The 21,273-nt window shown below is 34.5% G+C and overlaps 1 protein-coding gene across 1 annotated transcript in view; it reads right to left on the bottom strand.

The window, feature by feature from the left end:
- LOC145296745 (glycine dehydrogenase (decarboxylating), mitochondrial-like) overlaps positions 1–21,273 on the bottom strand; it is a 167,808-nt gene that overhangs the window by 98,272 nt on the left and 48,263 nt on the right. Inside the window, exons 2-3 of the mRNA XM_080142778.1 lie at positions 13,313–13,391; positions 2,731–2,866 (exon numbers count right to left, since the gene is read on the bottom strand). Of these exons, the coding sequence (XP_079998904.1) occupies positions 2,731–2,866; positions 13,313–13,391 (215 nt within the window). The remainder of the gene's footprint in view (positions 1–2,730; positions 2,867–13,312; positions 13,392–21,273) is intronic.

Below are 21,273 nucleotides of genomic sequence, written 5' to 3'. Positions count from 1 at the left end.
CCCATGTTTGCCTCGACCTTCGTCTGAACTGAACTTGCTACCGTTTCAGCAGAACTATAAGGAATTTTTGCATCAACATTTGACAATGGCTCAATCATGGATCAACTACTTCATTCAGGAGTTAAATCGTTAGTTAATCAAGTAGACAACAGCAGGTTAAATTCATCCAAAATGACCAAAGATGCAAATATTAGCAGGCATGGTTTTTGCCTCCATATTTTGGGATACATAAATTCAGTGATTACTTTGAAAAAGGAAGATTTATCAAATGTAAATACATTTTTCGTTTAGTATCCAGCAACGATATTCAAGAATTAGATTCTAACCAATTCAACATGTATTTTTTTTTTTTAAACTGTTATAAATATTTTTATGAAAATATTTTTTGACAATAAGAAGTCACATTTGCCATACATAGCCCTTGCATCATTTATTTGTTTATTTTTATTGTTTGGGAACTTTTAACATCAACTTTTTCATTGGTTACTAAGTTATTTTCATTTCCTTTTTTATCATGTGGTAGCATGTCTCTTTTGCATTTGTCTTTGACAAACTTTCTCCATGAGAAATTAAATACACATACGCATAAGTTAATGTCTACATTATAAAAATTAATATGTTTAGTTTGAACATTAAAATAAGTTTCAATAAGGGTTAGATATTAGATATTTCAAAAAAAAAAAAAAAAAAAAATTATTAAAATTTTTCTTCTCCTCAGATGTTGGTAGAACAACTATTGGTTACATTCATAAAATAACAGAAATACATCCGAAGATAAAGATATGAAATTCACTTTTGTTTAAAATGTAGATTTTTTTTTTTTTGTTCCACAAGGCAAAAATAAAATTAAAATATATCTCGGTGAAGATTGTATCTAAACAAATTTTAACATTTAAATAATTATTTTTATTGATATTTTCAGGATTTAGAATAATTAGCTTTTTATATTTTAATAATTCAAATTCATTGAATCCATTACCATTTTACAACTGTCTGTATGAAACAGTTTCTTAGTAACAACATTGCACTAACAGTTTTTTTTATATGGTTTCATATTACAAATGTTATCTTTTTGCTAGTTTTTTTTTGTTTGTTTTTTTTTTTTAAATCGTAATGTAGATTTTTGATTTTTATCACTTGACTACAGACTACAAATGTATTTGAAAATTTTCGATCAAGGCAAAAATTGTAAACAAAATTATATTTAAAATTATTTTCTGAAAACCCTTTCAACCAACAACATGCTGATGTGAGCAACGCTGAGTGAACACCACTAGTAAATATATATGTACATGTAAATTCAGCAGTCTATTTAGTAGTCTATTTCTCCTCATTATATTTCAACCTTGTATTATCCATGATAGCACAATACATACAAGATGGCGGCTGTGAGTAGAGAGAAAGTAATCCAACACATGCATCACTATGAACATGATCAAATCAAATATTCTGGTAAAAACGTGTTATTACTACATAGTTCGGCATAATCACATTAACACACTGGTTCTCATTGGATCACCAAAGTTAAGAAACACTGAACCTGTCAGTACTAAATGGGTGACCATTTTGAGACTTCAAGGTGCTCTATGTGCTCTCCGCTTAACTCCTTGGCACTGGACTCAAACAGCACCGATTCAGGAGAGGTGAGGCTGGAGATTGCGCAACCCTTGCCTTACAATCACATGCGCTGCTGCCTCTACAGGGAGTAACCTTTTGTCTTGAGACTGAGCGGAGGCATCGAGTTATTACTATATATTTATCCTTTATGACCCGAGTTATGATTTAGATGAATAAAAAATATTTGTTAATTTTAGATGGCAGCATTACTGAATGTAAGCAATGGACAGTTGCAATCTGGGAGGTATTTGGCATTTACGCAGATACTGATCTCATATGTACAAGGCCCGTTTGAATTAATCCCCACTTTATTTGTGCCGTTATATCTATTTATTCATGACTGAACTAATTAGTTCAACCAGGTCGTAAAGGGTTAACAGTCAATTATAGAAATTGATTTGTTTTTCTTTTGAAAGTCATTCCAGACAAACATGGAGTCAGTTATTATAAAAAGCTAATCATAAGAATAAAAAGAGGGGAAGGTATAATCCCTTCAAGACAAACCAAACCTGAAGAAATCCCATTGCCAACATTCCATCCCTTGAACTCCAAAAAAACTAGCCAAAAATTAAGTCTTTCCAAAGTTTAATAGAGAAGGAAAAGGCCAGAAGGCTGCTAAAACATTTACCTTTAAACTTGCTAAGTGGCAGACCAGAATTTTTATCACGGCAATAACAAGAATGTAAAGTTGAACATTCTTTTTATATCCTTGAAAAGCATTAGGAGTAAAGTACTGTTTATGACTTTTAATAGTAATGAAAGTTTGAAAGGAAGAAGTAGCAGGAGCAACATACCATTTTCTTGTGTTGGTCAATAGTAATAAAGAATGAGTTTAAAAATGCCTATATCCTTAAAGCAAAAGCAGGAGAAATATATTGTTCATCTATGCCGTTTAATAGTAATCAAAGTTTGAAAAAAAAAAAAAAGAAAAAAAATATTTATCCTTGAAATAAAAGAAATAAAAAAGCAGTAGGAGCAACAGACTGTTTTCTTATGTTGTTCAATTGTAATAAAATGCTGACAAAGTTCAAAGAACCCATTTTCGTGTTCGTTCGTTCTTGTAAATTGATTTGTTTTTGGAGGCACTTCTTTTTAGAAAAGACAACCACTTACCAACCAGGATTTTCAAAAACGTTCCTGAGGATCGCATGCGGTGTATACGTGTTATAGTAACCGATTCCAATGTAATTTCGCCAGACTGAATTCTTCTTGGCAATCTTTGCGAGGTGCTGCAGAATTTCATGTTCACCTGAAAGAATTTATGGTGAAAAAAAAAAAAACTTTGGTGAAATCATGAAAATGAATTCCATTCACTTTTCACAAACCAAAACAATTGTGGAGAGGCAAAGAAGTCCTGAAAAAAAAAAAAAGAAATTAAAAAAAGGATGCCTGCTTAGGGGAGTCTGCACTAAAGCAAAGGTTGTACCCTAACCTTTTCTGAATCAACATTACTAAAGTTCAATATGAAAGGAAGTGCCGATGGCTAAGTAGTTAAAAAACCAGACCGACACCCTAAGTGTCAAGTTTGAATCTAGTTCCTCCTATAGAAAAACTTACACTTAGGATGTAGGCAACCTTCATGTAATCCCTTCTGTAAATAACCAATATTTTTTTGGAAGAGATTCTAAATATACAGATATCAAGGAAACTAATGCCAACAATAGGATCATCCGATTCATACAAAAATGAATAAATGAATATCAAGAAGTCCAGGATGATTAGAAAAGAATGCTAGCATAAGTCTAGCTATGGGAGGATAAGTTAAAATTGGTGGAAACTTCAAAACTTTTGAAGATATCAGAATCAGAGAAATTCTAGTGTAGTTTGATACGCAATAAAAATTTGCATATCAGTGAATTAGCTGCCCTTAAAAGACTTTATGAGACGACAGAAGTTGGCTGATTGGCAGTGAATAGAACAACATGAATATACAATGTTGTACACATGCTGTCAAGTAGTTTTTTTCTAAGATTACAAACTAATTTCAGCAGAAATGTACAATTGATGCAGGCGAGATGAGAGGGAGACTTCATGAAAATTTGTTGTGAAATGGAAAGGTTAAAATAGGATTGGAGTTGAACTTTTGAGACTTTTTTTTTTTAGACAGGCATCACATTATCAAAGCCAAGAGGCCACTCGAGGATAAGGGTTAAAGAGTGTACAGTAGAAATTGGACAATATAGTAATCAATTCGGTAAATTTGTTAACTTATATGGAACGGCTCATCAAGAACTTGTTTACGTTAGATTTGAAGACAACAATATTGCGTCATTAAGTTATAGAAAGGATTAAGTTACAATTCAAGTCTGACATTTTTTTTTCTAAGGGAATTGGTATCATTGTGTAGTGAAGGTTAGTCATGTCTAGCCTCGTTTCAAGGGCTAGCCTCATCTAGCCGCGTTTCAAGGGCTAGCCTCATCTAGCCTCGTTTCAAGGGCTAGCCTTGTCTAGCTGCATTTGAAGGAGATGTGGGCACGGGTTTATGCAAAACGATTTTTAAGGATCATGGGGACATGTAGTTTGATATGCATATCAATGAATTAGCCGTTATAAAAAGACAGAAAGTGAGAGGACAGGCTGAATCATTGGCAGCAAATAGAACAAGACGAATGTAAAATGTTGGGTGCATTAATTACTTTTTCCAAACTGGATTACATTCAGCCTAATTTCCAATTTAAAAAATAATTCTTTTATTTGTTGATTTGTGTTTTTATTTAAACTGAATCTTTTATTGCTGGTATTAATATTCCTCTTTTTGCTTGGTTTTATTTCCAATTCTTCCCATGTCCGAGGGTTGGATGAGATTGGAGCAAATTTTTTACAACTGCATGTCCTTCCTAACATTAACCAGAAAGATCAAGAAGATTAGCATTATGTCGAGACTCCATCTCGTCACAGTTCTCCGCTAACTGGAGCAATATGTTTGTCCGTTGTCAAGAAGATGGTCTTCACGCAACCACACTGTTCTCTGAGCTGCTACCACACTTTCATTTGATAATACAGAAACTACTGCTAACCATAGGGATAGAAGGATAGTTCATCGAAGTTTACTACCCTAGATCCGCCCTGGTCTGTCTATACTCATGCATATTAACAAGGTTGCCACTTTATAAATGATAAGTATTTATTGATTTTAAACTATCAGTAAATGAAAAACTTGTAGATAATAATATCTAAATACAATGTTATTTATTTCACCTGTAAAAAAAAAAAAAATTAAACTTTGAATAAACTCTGTATAAATTAAGTAGAACATGGCAAATTTATGCAAATTTATGCAAAGTTATGCAAATTTATGCAAAAGTCCGAGAAACATGATAACACTTACGATTTGCTTTTCTTCTTTTTTATACAAAACAGATTTTTGATGTATATTTTTCTTTTTCTGTTTTCAAATTAAATAACCTGTTCACCCTATTTATCTTTTGTTGAATGTGAAAATTTAGGATTTTTGAGGAGAATAAAGTCTTGCTACGAAAAAGATATACTCTACATCAAAAGTCCCAACATATAAAAACAAAACTAAATAAATGATTTTATTCATTTTCAAGTTCCATTAGTGTTTATTCAAGATAAATCATATTTTGTTTATATTCAAATGTTATCAAAATGACCCCAAAACAGAAATTATCGCAAGCTGAAACTGAATGGTATTTCATTACATTTACATGTTTTTGCACTGGTTTCTTATATCTTGTATTTATTTCGTTCACACAGTGATACATGTGATACTACGGTTAGAAGATAGGATTGAAATGTCAGTGCCCTCGAAATTGAGCATTCTGACCCAGCAAAAGATGCCTGGCCAGCCTTGTCGGTAGAGAGTAGAGGCACCTCAGATAACTAAAAAGAAATTAACCTCTTTATAAGGTTGGAAGGCAAAGCTTAGAAGGGTGGACCACTTATAACTGCACAAGACCAGCAGAACACCACAATCAATGAGAGAAAGGATCATAATGTTCTAAACTGGGGATGGTTCTCCAGAATACGGCCCATAGGCCAGATTTGGCCCACCAATGTCGTTAATCTTGCTAGTGGAGCTCTCATAGAAAACATAAAAATTATTCAGAAAACTTTTTTAAAATGAAAATGTGAAAATTATGCTTTTTTTTTTTCTTTTTTCTTTTTGTTCAGAAAAGAAAGATTAAAAGAATGTGGTTTTGGATCACCTGTTTCACTAAAAAGCAAATCTAATCCACAAAACCACATAAAACACATCCTGCTGTATATGTACACAAAGTCATCTTATTTTAAGTCGGCCCTTATTTCCACTTGTCTTCTGCACCTGCGCGTTGCATCTAATAAAAGTTTCCCTTTTTAAAAAAGGTTGGAGTTTAGTTAATAAAGTTGATAGACGACTGCATTAGTCCATTTGTGACGAACCTTCTCTTCCTCCCATTTTCATATTTATTATTAAATTAAATACTGACCCGCAGAGAGTAGCATGCCGGTGAAAAGGCAATGTGCTTCAAGGAAAATAGAAGTTAACCTTTTCTGGGAAATAAATACAGATTCAAGATTATGTCAGACATTTTTAGACCTTTAGCTTAGTAATGTAATGAGAGTCACCCATTGGATAGATGAGGGATACTTTTTGGTATTAAAGTCACATAGTGAAGAATTTGAGAAGAAAATTCAGTTAGCCATGCACAACCAAATACAACGGATGACTTTAAGATTGGAAAGTATTTTGTAAAAAAAAAAGAAAAAAAAAAATTAAGTGAGGATTAACAAGGGCAGGGTAAATCCCGAAAAATGCAACAGTGTCATTGCCTTTTGAAGAAAATCTGCAAGTTATTTCTTTATCAATATTTCATGTATACATTTGTAAAGTTAGCTAGTTGATGTACAAAAATATAAAAACTCTTCACTACAGCAGTTATGCATAAAAGAAAAAAAAAACATCAGGAAAAAAAAAAAGTGAGAACCAAGATGTAAATAAAAAAGCATATTCGTCCATTTTTTTTTAATCTACGTTCTTTTGTAACTTTTATCCTGACAACAACAAAGGGACAAAGGCTTTGCCTTATCTATTTTATTTTTTTTTAAGTTTACAACTTGCTTTGAACTTTTATCTTTAATAGTGACTTTAACCGACTTGTTTCACATCCAGAGGAAATATCATTTTTTATCTTTTTTTCCTTTTGTTTACTTTGCTTTCAACATGTTTTATTTTATAATTAACTAGCTGTACCGGTACTTGTACAGTTTAATCAAGATATTAAAAAATGAAAATATCGAAAAAAGGTTCTACTGTACGTATTTGTTATGGAACGAAGTTCTCTGAAAAAATTTTTTCACTTAATTTCATCAAGTAGTTTTTATTTTATAGCGAAAAAATAATTTGTTATGATACCGAGCAAAAGGTTTGATTTTTAGGAAGAAAAGCTAGTATTAAAGATGGGGAGGGAGTGTCGGCACTTTTAACTGGAGTTATCTCCCCGTGGCGTGTTCAACAAATTTCATAATGCCCGACTTCAACGCGCTCTCATAAAAATGTGTTTTTCTGCTGTAAAATAAAAACTACTCGATCAAATTAAATGAAATTTTTTTTTCGGAGATCTTCACTCCAAAACGGATACGTAGAATATAACCTTTTTTCGATATTTTCATTTTTGAATATCTTGATTAGACTGTACAAGTACTACTGTACCTGACCATGTGTTGCTGTGGCTCCGTCTGCTTAAATGGAAAACAAAAAAAGACAAAATGTATGTTTTATGTTGATGTTCTCAATACTCGTGGATTGCAAACGCCCAGAAAATTGTGAAGTGCAATATCTAAAATGAAAATGGTATATTTCTCAAAAAAAAAAAAAAAGTGCATTTTATTTTTTTATTTACATTTATTATTTTTGTTGTTTTTTGGATGCATGCTTAACCGAACACACACACAAACACATGCATGCACAGACTATAAGAACCATTAGTGAAGGGAAATATTCATAGAAAGAGAAATTAAGTTGACGCCATGCGAAATAATGTCTCTTAGTGATACCATATTTCCATTTTAGTAACCATCCATTTATAAAGGAAGAATTGGATTCCAGAATATGAGAATTTTTAGAGCTCAGCCAATCAGAATGGTTGGACTTTGGAAAGGGAGCCTTTATTATTTATGAATCAGATATTGGAAAAATTATATTAGGTCTATGTATGTATTAGCCAGTTACAGTTGGCAAAATCACAATCTGTGGATTGTGTAGAATTCATCTCAGTGACAACTAGTAGCAGTGGTCGGACCTGAGTTGCGAAGTCAGAGTTGGAGTCGGAGGGAGTCAGAGGTTTTAGCTGGAGTTGGAGCCAGTTTCTATGAGTACTAGGAGTCGGAGTCGAAATTTTTTATCCGACTCCTTAAGTCCAATAAATTTATTTATTTATTTATTTATTTTTACATGATTTTCCTGTTTGGTTTTACCAGTTGCACAATTTAGCAGTTTTTGTATGATTTTGCTGATTGGTAGTTGCTTATGCACCCTCGCCCTGCACGGCCAGGTGGTAATTTGGCTGTAAGCGGAAGGATACACAGAAGTGCAGTGCCATAATTCCCTTTTCTTCTTTTCGTCCGGACAGCATGGAGTGAGCATGCATATTTCTGTCTCTCCGTAAACAAGGGGGGAGCACCCCTTCCCTCAACTCTAGTTAGGTTAGCTAGTTTAGTTTAATAATGGTGAAAAATCAATTGTAGGACATGTAAATTGTAAAAGTATTGTAATATATATTGTATACATAATATAAAATAAAATAATTAATTATATTTCATATATATTACGATTGTGTCATGCTGTGCGTTTTCTTGTGTCTGCCAAAAATGTCTCCATTAAACAACAAAGCGGTTCGGAGGACGAAGAAAGAAGATTCCAACCAGAATGCCACCAGGATGAAGATGTCATCTTCACAGAATAAAGGAGCCACACACCCACATCCAACATCTCAGGTTTGCTTTTCTTCTTGATACACAGACCCTGATGACTGGCCCACCTTCACATCTTCATGGGACCGTTTCTAAGACTTCTAACCATGTCTTCATCGTTGGGATACCGTTCTTTCCCTCGGGGAGCTGGTTGCGTTCCCAAGATGTTCCTCAACCAAGGAAAGCGATAGTACCATACTAATATTTTGTACTGTACTGCAATGCTTCCATTTCATCAAGATATTTCGGTCCATTAGAACAGTGAAAATCCTGTCTTGGTAAACTGTTTATATTTTGGTTGTGACGTCACACATGATCAATGAAAATTCTGTCTTTGAGTAAGATCATGGTGGGTTATCGGATTGTAATCCAATTGTTATCCAGTTCCTGAATCAAATAGATTTTGGCAATTGGGTTAATCCAGAATTACAATCTTATCAAAAAAAAAAAAAAAAAAAAACAGGCATAAATTAATAAGAACCAATTGATGCTACTATAGCCCTTTATAGATTTTGATTTTTTTTACATAGGAGTCACCACTTATCAAGGCCCAAAGGCCACTCAAGGATAAAGATTAATGAGTGTACAGAAGTAAATGGGACAATATCATAGCAATCGTTAGTAGTGGAAATTGGATTACTTAAAGGGATGCTCATCAAGAATTTGCTTATGTTGGACTTGAAGATGACCAAATGGACCAAATCAGCTGGAAAGCTGAAAAGAGTTCGACAGGCGTGTAGTTTTAAGAAAGAAGCTTTGTTCATGGAATCTACGTTTAGGTTTAGGCACAGATGAAGAGTGAGGGAAATCATTGATATTGGTTTCAACCAGACGAGTGTTTTTCGTGAAAGTTTGGTGAGGGAGGACCATAGATTGGAGTTCAGATGAGCACCTGCCATGAAAATAATAAAACAGAGACAGACTCACAATGTCTCTTCTGTGGGAAAGAGGTTGCAGGGAAGAGAAAAGGGCATCTCCTACTAGGCTACAAAGTCTATTTTTAACTTTGTCGAGGTAGGTTAAGATCTTTCTTGCAGCTCCTGCCCAGATATGGCAACAGTACTCCATTTTGGATGTACCTGACTCTTATAGGTAGAGAATTGCATCAGCAACAAGATATCTATTGGACCATAGAAGGTTCCCACCATTTTTCCAGCGACCTTAGCAACGGATTTGATGCACGTGTTCCATTTCAGATCAGGAGTAAAGGTCAAGCCCAGAAGCTTGTCAAAACATGGAGCCTCCCCAAGACGAGAGTCATTCATTTCAATTGATACCAGATGAGGATCAGAGCATTTATGAAAGAAAAATAGAAGCTTAGTTTTAGATGCATTAAAATTAACCAGCCACCTCTTTCCCCATTGCACCACATGCCCAAGATCAGAGGAGAGAGAACTTGATCATTTACAGCCTTTGATGTGCTGCCGTAAATGGTAGTGTTATCAGCATAAATGTCTACAAATGATCTAAGGATGTTATTTGGAAAATCATTGATATAGATCAGGATGGCCCTTTTGAGGGACTCCAGCATTAACACTGTGAGCTTCTGATTTCTGCCCATCAATCACTACTCTTGTGAACCTATCAGAGAGAAACGATTTAATAATTGAGAAAATATTTCCAGCTATATCATAACTGAAGATATTATGAAGTAGGCCTTTATTCCAAACCTATTAAAGGCCTTTGATATGTCAAGAGTAATTGCCCTAGAAAGGAAGCCTCAGTTGAGAGATTCGCTAATCCTATATAACCGTTAGCACATCCGCTGTAGATCTAGCAGAACGGAAACCATATTGCATGTCACTAAGGTTATTTTTGCTGAGGTGGTTGATTACTTCTTTATTTAATAAGGATTCCAGCAACTTACTCATCTCATGACGCACAGGAGACTTATTGGCCTGTACTGAGAGGAAGATGACCGATCACTTGAATTTTTAAATACAGGGGATACTGATGAGGTTTTCCAGGGTGTTGGGAAGCAATTCTCCTTAAGACAATGCTTAAACAGTTTGGTAAGTATGGGAGATAGTATTGGTTGAAGCTTTTTCAGCACTAGAATTGGAATGCCGTCAGAGCGAGTTGCTTTACCGGAATCAAGGTTTTTGATTAGCTTAGCAACAGCTATTTATATGGCGCATAGCGTGTTTTCTGATACAGGAGGAAATACGGAAGGGTTGATGATTTTGGTCACAGAGCAGAATTAGTTGTAAAGTTCTTGGCAAAGACTTTGACTGTCTGTTGCTGACGAGATTTCCTCAGGTCCATTGATGATGGTTGGGATAAAGCACACACTTCTGTTCAGGATCCTATTTGCTATTTGCCAAAATTGTTGGGAACCAAGCTACTGCTCAGCTATTTTGGACTTAATGGACTGAGCATACAACTCTCACGTTTTTTATTAGTCTTTCACTGGGATTGCTGGCAGTCCTGGAGGCGACTTTTAGTCTCAGTACAGTTTCCTGTTTTTCTTTTGATCCTCTTTCCATAAAGGCAATATCATCTTTTAAAATATTTCTTCTCTGTATAAGATGTGTCTTTACTCCTCTCTTCTGATGAGAAGCATTTGGCTTCAAAATGTCATGGCCTAAAGAGGTTTCTTTATCCCTAAATATTGTATTTTCTTTTGAACTGATAGCATAAAATTTAATTGTAAATTTTTTATCCCTTTGTTTTCTTAACTTATTCTATAAAGCTGATCGAGTGTGTATGTGAGTATATTTATCATACAAGTGAATGTTAAGCATAAAAAATAATATACATGAAAAGTAATTATAAAATGCTTGCTGAATAGGTGTGGGAGGCTGGTATATGGATGTCCAGAATATATTTCCACATAGGGGGTCAAGGAGTCGGGAGTTGGAGTCAAATATATCGTCGGAATCCTAGGAGTCGGAGTCAATATTTAGAGAGAAAAATAGGGACTCCTTCATCTATAGATGTTGCGATTTGATGGTGTTGCTCATAGGATGTAATGTACTATTTTAATATCAAGACTGAATGTCTCCAAAATGGTGTTTGAAAGCTACATAAGACTATATAGATGTATTGAATTCGTTCGCGGCATCTGTTGTTGCAAACCTACGATACTTTGGTCCAGAGGGAAATTTTTGCAGCCATTTTATTATATATGGAGATAAAATACAAAGAATTTTTCATCATAGGAAGTCATCCCCTCCCCCCCCCTCTCAGGTTATATTTTCTCACTTGCTTTTTGTATTTAAAAAAAATTGTATTTTAACCTGCATGTAATAACCACTATAAAAATCCCTGAAATAAAGCTGTGTATTTAACCTATCCAAAGTTTTTACCATTGACAGGGATCTAAAATTGTGTGGTTGATTAATGCTTCACCAGAGGAAGTCCCTGCCTAATAATCGGCTGTAACACATTGTGCTAAGATTTGTTGAGTAATATGTTTCTTTAATGATAACTTTAATCCTGCCGATATAGCTATTTATATGGGATATTACCCATAATTATAGAGAGAGTTTTATGCCTAATAGCTTTCTCCTCCAGAAATAAAAATCGAAAGACAAAGGATACGCCCTGTAGAGGAAGCTGTAATTGTGAGGCAAGGGTTGCGCAATCTCCAACCACACATCTCCTGAATTGGCACTGTTTGAGTCAAGTAGCAAGGAGAAGTCCAAAATGCCTGGAAACAATGTTGAGATAAGCGGAGAACACATACAGCACCTGGAATTCCCACATGGTCACTCATTTAGTACTGACCAGGCTCAAAGTTACTTAACTTTGGTGATCTAGCGGAACTGGTGTGTCAATGTGTTTATGCCGTACAATAACAAAAATATAATAGAATTAAAATTATAATTAATAAATTTAACTTTTTTTTTTTATAGGAACTATGTTACATACGCTCTGGACTTTTCCATGCAATATTGATTCAATGACAAAAAAGTAAAATTGCCTACAAATGAAGGATTTTTAAGAAACAGTAGAATTAGTGTTGAGACGATTAATCGGAATCTGAAAAATCAGAAGATTTGGAGGTATCGGAATCGGAAAAATTAATGCCTATTTTCTGATGCCAAAACAATTTTTTTAATTGTCTTTTTTTTTTTTTGATTTTGTTTAAAGCAAAATCTTCCATTGCTAGTAATAATGATAAAATAATAAATATTTATTGATTTTAAAATACCAGTAAAGCTAAAATCGATAGATAACTTTCCACGAGTGGATTTTGATGTTTAGGAAAATATCTGCATATTAAACGTGTTTTTACGAAAATAACAATCTTATAGTTAAATAATTAGAGATTTATAAAGAATCGTAATCTGTAATTGTATCGGAATTGGGAATTAGTTAAGAATTAATAATTGTATCGGAATCAGGAAAAATATTGGAATCGTCCCAATGAGCTTTTGTTATTAAATCAGCATCAGATGATAAAAAAATCAGGTCTCATATGCAATGACACTAGGAGTACAATATTTAGAGACATTATGAAACAAAGCATTCATCATATTATTTGGAATTCACTGGCATCTATAAAGAGAGAAATTTCAACAATTGAAGAAAAATATTGTTATAACTGCAATCCATATTTACAAAGAAAATTGCAGAGAATGAGGCAGCAATGCGAGCAAGTTTTCATGTGATGTGCATGTTGGCTAAGAAAGGCAAGCGATTTACAGATGGCGAACTTATTAAAAAAAAAAAACAAAAAAAAAACAGATGATTCAAAGGAAATATGTCCTGAAAAAGTCAATGCATTCTCGGCAGCAAGTCTTTTTGTTTGAAAGTTGGAAAAGCGTTCAGTACTCACCCATTGGTTTATCAAAAATTAAATCCCTGTTAAGACGAATAGATTCTGGCACAGTCTGACTGATAAAAGTGTCCATATCCTGCAATATATAAGATGAAAGAGAAATTGAACTACAGTGTAAATTAAAAAAAAATAATAAATAAAAATAAAACAATTTTTTTTTTTTTTTTAAATGGACTGAAGGACTACAAACTTGCAATTGTATCCGTACCCCCTCGAGAAAAAAAAAATAAAATAAAATAACTCGATCTGTATACTAATAAAATCCCACACCTACTTTCTATGACAGTTTCTTGCCTTTGGAAATCCCTTCAGGCTCAATGTTTCACTGACTGTACCAACATGCAGAAATTTAAATTTAATGTGACCAACCATCTTCCTAACTCCCCATCCAGATTTCCTCCACTATAAAGCTGGTACCTATCATAGCATCCTTTTAATCCCTCAGTGGCAATATACCTTGTCGGAAGTGAATAAAAGTTAAAAAAAAAAAAAAAAAAGTTAAAAAACATAAAAATGCTACATGTTTTGTTGCCAGCAAGAAATCAACCAAGTGTGTCAAAATCATGTGGTCCCTGCTCACTCGACAATTGGTGTCACCCCAACGTTGTTTCCGTGTTCTTCTCTTTCATCTTATCCTCTGGTTGTGCCGTCTTTCTCATATTGGCAGCTGCCAAGGAGATTAACACGGGTTCACAGGTATAATAAATAATATGAAACAAAAGAAAACACAGACTCCAACACTTTCGGAAATATTAGTTGCCCTCTGTTCGTGTGTGTATGACACCATCAACCCTTTACGCTTCAAATCTACATTGATTGTCAAGGTTATCGTCAGTTGGTTGATCAATTCATTCCCCCCTCCCAAGCCAGGGTCTGCCTTTGATTATGCCAGACTTGCAATCCTCATCTATATATATAAAAGCGAAAATGTATGTGTGTGTTTGTATGTATGTATGTATGTTTGTGTGTCTGCTAAAAACTTTCGACAGACACAACAAAAATTCACAAACTTGGTCTCATATGAAAGCCCCACCTTCCGGACGACAAATATAGAAAAATCGGCCCAAAGTGACCATCAGAAGTGCGTCAACTGATCGATTTTCTGCAAGGGGGGGGCCCAAAAAAGTGACATTTAAATGTTAAACATTACATATTTTTAAATCGATTTACAACTGCCTCAAAAAATACGGCCGCCAACTCTTCTACATAAAGTATACACGCGGCCGTTTATTTTGGGTCAACTTGTATTTAAAACCCGCTGAGTCATGTCACGTGATCTTGACGTCAGCAACATCTAATGGCCGTCGGAATTTACAATTTAAAAATGTTGTCATCGGTAAAAAAAAAAATTAATTAAAGCTAAACTATGAACTTCTACGCTATGGCAACGTTACCAAAGTTATTACCACATTCAAAATAGGTAGATACGATACTTAAACGAAAAATAAAGTTAAAAAAAAGTGAAGTAAAAAAAAAAAGTATGCTTACAAAAAATATTAACGATCAAAGTTTTTTTTAAAATAAAAACAGCCAGACGCCATTTTCCAGTCTTTAGAGTAAGGCAGACGAAGTGAGAGAGAGAGAGAGAGTGAGAGAGTGAGAGAGAGAGAGTGAGAGAGCGAGAGTGAGAGAGAGTGAGAGAGAGTGAGAGAGAGATGTCTAGGCAGATTCGACAGGGGGGAGGGTCAACAACGCATGCGTCAGATGACGTCATGACGTCGTGACCTGATTTACTTTAAATAGTTGATAAACCGAACAGACTTTATATACGCCGCTTTAGCGCAGATAGTTAAGGGCTTGGTTAATTATTTAAACGTTTTGGGTTCGAATCGTGGTGTGAGATGTTTTTTTTTTTTTTTGATTTTTTTAAATTTAAATATTGAACCCTGTATTATTTAAGCCATTTTTCACGTAACGTTCGTTCGTTTGCCTTACGTTATTTTTTTTTGTGTTTTACCCCCCCCCCCGCTTAATTAAAACGTTTTCTTTTCTTACTTCGCTCATAACAATGCTTACATCGTCATCGTCGTCGTCGTAACGCTCGACGACTTTCAAACATTTTACACTTCTGGCTGGCCGATTTTATTTTCAAACTTCGCCTCAGGGGTTCGGCTTCGATCCTACCCCCCCCCCCCCCGGCTTCTTTTTTATTTAACACCACACACCCCTACAAACACCCGGGCAACACCGGGTACCCCTCGCTAGTCTATATATATAAAAGGCAAAATATGTGTGACCATTTCGTGTATGTCTTCAAAAGGCTTTTCTCACACAATTTTCTTACGATCGCTTACAACTGTCTATATAGGTCCTAGATAATAATATCAAGGATTTGGGAAAGTGCGTCGCGTCTAGATTTATTTACATTGACTTTTACAAAATTATTGCTATTTTGGCTTCTCACGTGTTGATTCGGCTTTTTCGTATAAAAAGCGAAACTAATTCAAAGCTAAGTAAGGTTCTCGGCATCATGCCGGGAAACGTCCAGAAGCAATCAGCTTTGATCAATCTTGTATATCATACAATTGCTATTCAATCTGGACAATTGGGAGCTGCTTTCCCTCTCCCCAACATCTGTTGGGGGAAAAAAACAGTCAAATTTGGGTAAACAAACCCAAACACTGCGTGATTTCTATTTGACCTTCTTAATTAGGTCAAATGGAAGCAGCAGAGTTAACTTTTATTGCGCATGCCTGTTTTTATAGTTAAATAAATAAATTCAAACCTGTCTACGTTGTATGTCGCGGTGGCCCAATGGTTAACGTCGCACGTTTTTTTTTTCACACATTAATTTCCAACTCAAGGGTACGGGTTCGATCCTCATACTCACCTACCAAAACATTGTTTTTTATTATTTAACCCCCCCCCCCCCCCGAGTTTTGATTTACCTCAAGACACCCAGGCATTGCCGGGTACCCCCCGCTAGTCTACAGTAAAAAAGTCCTCAATCGTTGTAAACCCAAGAATGTCCTTAACTGTTGTAAAGACTGTTTGTATTGCTTTGATTGTTCAGACAATTATTCTCATCCGTTTCAGTCGTTAGTCAACCCTTCATACGGAGAGAATTACTATTTATTTAGATACTGCCAGAGTGCCCCCTTTTTGGTGGGGGGAGATGATTCATCCCCCCCCCCACACACACACACATTAAAAACGACCTGGTGTTTAATTTGCTTTCATGGGAGGTTTAAAAGCAATGCCATTTTTGTAAGTCATCTTGACTACGTTAAATTTCAAATCTTAAGACGCATAGCGGGAAGACGTCAGATTTTCTTTCACTTTCTTTTCCGCCTTAACGTCACGGGTTCAAACCTGCCTGCCTGCCTGCATACTAACACTAGTTTTTTTTTTTTTTTTTTTTTGCTCAACACACACCTACAAACACCCGGGCAACACCGGCCATTCAGGCTAATCATATATAAAACTAACATATGTGAGAAAACGATATTGTTTTTGCACGAACCTAATATTTTATATAACACAAAATGTGAGTTAATCGTTTGTTTCTTTAAAGTTTTTCTTATAACTTTTAATTACACAAAATGAAAAAAAATATATACTTTACTTCTGAAATTGAGTTGTTTGAAAAAAAAAAAAAAGTTTTAGTTTATCTAATTAACTGCAATCTATAATTAACTCAACAAATCTTAACTATGTATTTCTCTCAATCTCTCTCACTGTGTCTATTCAACCATTCCCAAATATTTTTTAATGTCTGAGCAACTCTTTATGATATGTAGCACAGTTGGAAATCAGATAGTCTGTCAATAGCAGAGAGGTGAGGGTGGCTAAATGGCTGATAACACAGACCGAGAACCTGGGTGTGCCAAGTTAAAATCCAGTCTGTTCCACACACAAACATTTTCACTTAAAGATGTTGGCAACCTTCATGTGGTCCCACTCATAAGTGTCCAATATCCTTCTAGAAAGAAAGAACTCTAAAAAGACATTGAGAAAACAAATACCAACAATAATCAGCCAATTCATATGGAATGAATGCTCAACAACAACAAGGTGACGGTGGCTCAGTGGTTAACAACACAAATTAGCAACCTGGGTGTGTCAAGTTCGAATCCAAGTTGTTCCACAGAAATGTCATGGCATTCCACCATATTCCAGCAGTTTATAAAAACTGCCGGAATATGCAGAGACAATATTCATAGAAAAAAAAACAGAATATTTACAACATAAGTACCCACAATGTATTTCCTAACTATGACATTCATCCAGGGTGGATTGACCCAGTTTCAAATGATCAGAAGCAAAGTCTTTAGCCATTCCCAGTTACAGCAACTAACACTAAAAAGGCAGAGCCACCTGCTGGCTCCATATCTGTCCTTGCTGGTCTCATACCGATTTTTAGTTGGCCACCTCTGCCCTTCTTCCAGCATTTGAGGCTATTCTTCAAAACGTTGAAGAATGTGATCAAAGCAAAATGGTGTCGTTTGGGATTTTTTAAAAGTAATGGATGCATTTATTTTGGTTACCAAATTAGTCACAGAATTATGGTTATTCAAAGTTTGTTTACCATATCATGTGCTATTGGCCTGGAAGTTTTACCGTCTCATGTGCTATTGGCCTGGTTGACAATATATGTAACAAAAAATGTAGGCCTTCAACAATTAATTAAAAAGAAAAAAAAATTAAAAAATTTTTAAATGTGAGGAAATTTTATTCCCACTATTTTATTCTTTCTCTAATTCTTTTTTTCCTTCTCTCTGATTTATTCTATTTTCTCCTCTTTAACAACATGTGATCTGGTTTGGCTCGCTGATTGAAAGAGCCACTTATTTTCCCCCTCAACAGTAACAAATTCAAATTAAAAAGAATATGGTTGCAAAAAGGAAGTGAAGACCAACCAGAAGAGTAACTTTTTAGTTAAGAGTAACTTAGGGAGATTATGGGTCCAAAACAGGGTGGCAGAACACCTGATTTTTAGGTAAAAAAAAAAAAAAAAAAAAAAAAAAAGAGGTATAAAATAGCAAATATCTCAAATTGACCTGATGAGAAAAAAAATTAATGATTTTCGGAATCAGTGCTCGCAAATCAGTCTAAATCAGCTTAGAAAACTTGGCCATCAAAAAAATGTGTTGGCCAGTATTATTCAGATATCTGTTTAGCTAGAGTATTTTTTTAAAAGAATAGTCATATAAATAAAGTGTTGGCCAGTATAATTTAATAATGATCAAGCCAGCTTAAATTCATTACTTTTCACAAAACATAAAATGACATGAAAATTCAATTTGACTGTTCATTTAATATTCATTTCAAAAGCTAACAAACAGAATATTCATAATATCATTCAAAACACAGTAGAAATCAGGCTAGATTTGTTTTAATAGCGAATCAATGAAAAAGAAATCAGATTTAGACCATGTAATATTTTATTCACTAATGTTTTCAATTCGGACTTTTTTGTGAAACATAACTTAAAACTCTAAAATGAAGTAAAAACAAATTAATAAAAGTTTTAAATAGAATTGAGAGATTTGATCACTTATCTTTTTAAAGAAAGAATGAAGGTTATCAGAGATTTTCTGATGATTTTATCTTTTAGTAATTACAGCCATTTCTCTTTCAACACAGTATTTTCAAACAAGCAGCAATAGAACTATGTAGATAGGTAGGTAGTAGCGTTGGGATGATTAATCAGAATCTAGAAATTGGAACTTTTGAAGCATTGGAAAAAAATTTGTATTTTCTGAGGTCAAAAACGAGTCTTTTAATTGTTAATTTTTGTTTAAAACTTAATTTTCCTTTTCTGGTAATAATTAGAAAATGATAAATATTTAATTGATTTTAAACTTAGAATTGCACGCCTGTGGAACTCTGTTCCGTCTGCTTGCTTCCCACCTGACTACAACATGGATGTCTTCAAGTCCAACGTAAACAAATTCCTGATGAACCGCCCCCTTAAGTAGACATTTTTATTAAACCCCCACACTAACATATTGTACATGCAATAACCCTTATCCCTGAGTGGCTTTCGGGCCTTGATAAGTGGTGATCACCTTGTAAAAAAAAAAAATTTTTTTTAAACTACCAGTTAAACTGAAATCTATAATCACCAACATCTGCCACAAGTGTATTTTACATCGAAAAAATATATGTACACATTGCATGGACTTTTATGGTAAGTTGAAATTTAAAAAAAAAAAATTAAAAGAAAGCATGGAACTCTATAATTAAATACTTAGAAATTTGGAAAGAATCAGAGTCAGTACTTGTATTGGAATCAGGAATTCAGAACAGAATCAGTAAAAAATATTGGAATGGAACCACCACATTACTAGTAGGTAAGTAGTTAGACTGTAGTTAAGAAGACGCAAGCGCTCTTTTATTGGCTGCTACAGAGATGTAGGGGAGAGTGCCATTTCTTTACTTGGATTACTCATCTTACATTTGATCCTCACTATATCGTTCCTAGTGCTTAGCAAGGAGGTATCAAGTTGAACCCCAATCTCTTGGTCCATTAACGAACACTAACCATTATTGCAAATGGAAGTATAAAATGATAATCCCATAAAAAAGGTCATATGTCAGTTCTGATAAAAACGTTTACAGGTTGGTATATCTTGATTACTTCTACATCTCTTAGATTTCTCCCTGCCACTAAACAATGCCAAGTCAGAAATGCAGTTTGATATTGTGTAATCTTTGCTTCCCTAGAAATTTATTGTGACACACACAGTCATTCAAAGGTATATCCACCATCTCTGTAGACAGAAGGAATCATTAATTACTGTAATATCTTCTTGCACATTTCCCAAGATACATATTAAATAATAAATGCGATTAAAACTTAAAAAATGTTCAGAAGACAATATCACCAGAAAAAGACAATAATCAATCTCTTCCTTATAAAACAAAATTATCACATTATGAATCTAAATATGCTTACCTCCAAACAGAGGTTATTTTTTTTTTTTTGGTTGAATTTATGTGTGTATAGTTCAATACCAAGATCGCTTGACCAATCATCACTAAACTTGGTCCAAAATATCAGTAATTGCTTAACTTAGAACTAATTGAATTTGAATTTTTTTTTTTTTTTTTTTTACAAAGAGATAGCTACATATCAAGGCCCAAAGGCCACTCAAGAATAAGGGTTAATATGTGTATTGCAATCACTGGGACAGTAGCATAGTAATTGTTTGTGGTGGAAATTTGGTATAATCAGATTATTTACGAGGACGATTAAATAAGAACTTGTTTACGTTGGACTTGAAGGTGACAATATTGTAGTCAACTGGAAAGCAAACCAGGGTTCCTAGACAAGTATTTCTAGGACAGAAGTTTTGTTGATGGAATCCACGTTTAGGTTTAGACACAGAGAATGAGGGAATTTATTGATAATGATTCTGACTAGAATATTTTTTGTGAAAAATTGGTAAGGGAGGGGACCATAGATTGGATATCCGTCAAACACTTGCCATGAAAATAACGATAGAGCAAGGAAAGACTCGCAGTGGGAAAGAGGTTGTAGAGAAGAGAAAAGGGCATCACATACTAGATTACAAAGTCGGTTTTGAACTCTCTCAAGGCAAGTTAAGATGCTCTGAGCAGTTCCTGCCCAGATGTTGCGTGGTAATAGTACTCCATTCTAGGATGTACTTTGCTCTTATACAAATAGAGAATTGTTTCAGCAGTGAGATATCTACTGGAGCAGTTGAATAATCCAACCATTTTTAGGAGGAACAGATTTGATGTATGTGCTCCATTTCAGATCAGGAGTGAAGGTCAAAACAAGAAGCTTGTCTAAACATGAAGCGTCCTCAAGGCAAGAGCTATTCATTTCAATAGATGTCAGATGTGGGGTTCAGTAATGCAGGAAATTTGGACTGAATTTCAACTTCTGATTTTAACAAATTTGATGTATGGCTATGATCGTCTTTAATAAGAATAACCACCATGCAAAATTTCAGCCGCACCAGTTGAATAGTTTTTGAGTTATCAAT

The sequence above is a fragment of the Euprymna scolopes genome, chromosome 17, assembly GCF_053919585.1.
Source record: "Euprymna scolopes isolate OS-2025 chromosome 17, ASM5391958v1, whole genome shotgun sequence".
Classification (NCBI taxonomy): domain Eukaryota; kingdom Metazoa; phylum Mollusca; class Cephalopoda; order Sepiida; family Sepiolidae; genus Euprymna; species Euprymna scolopes.
The sequence above is the reverse complement of the archived record's forward strand: the minus strand, read 5'-3'. Positions and strand labels throughout refer to the sequence as shown.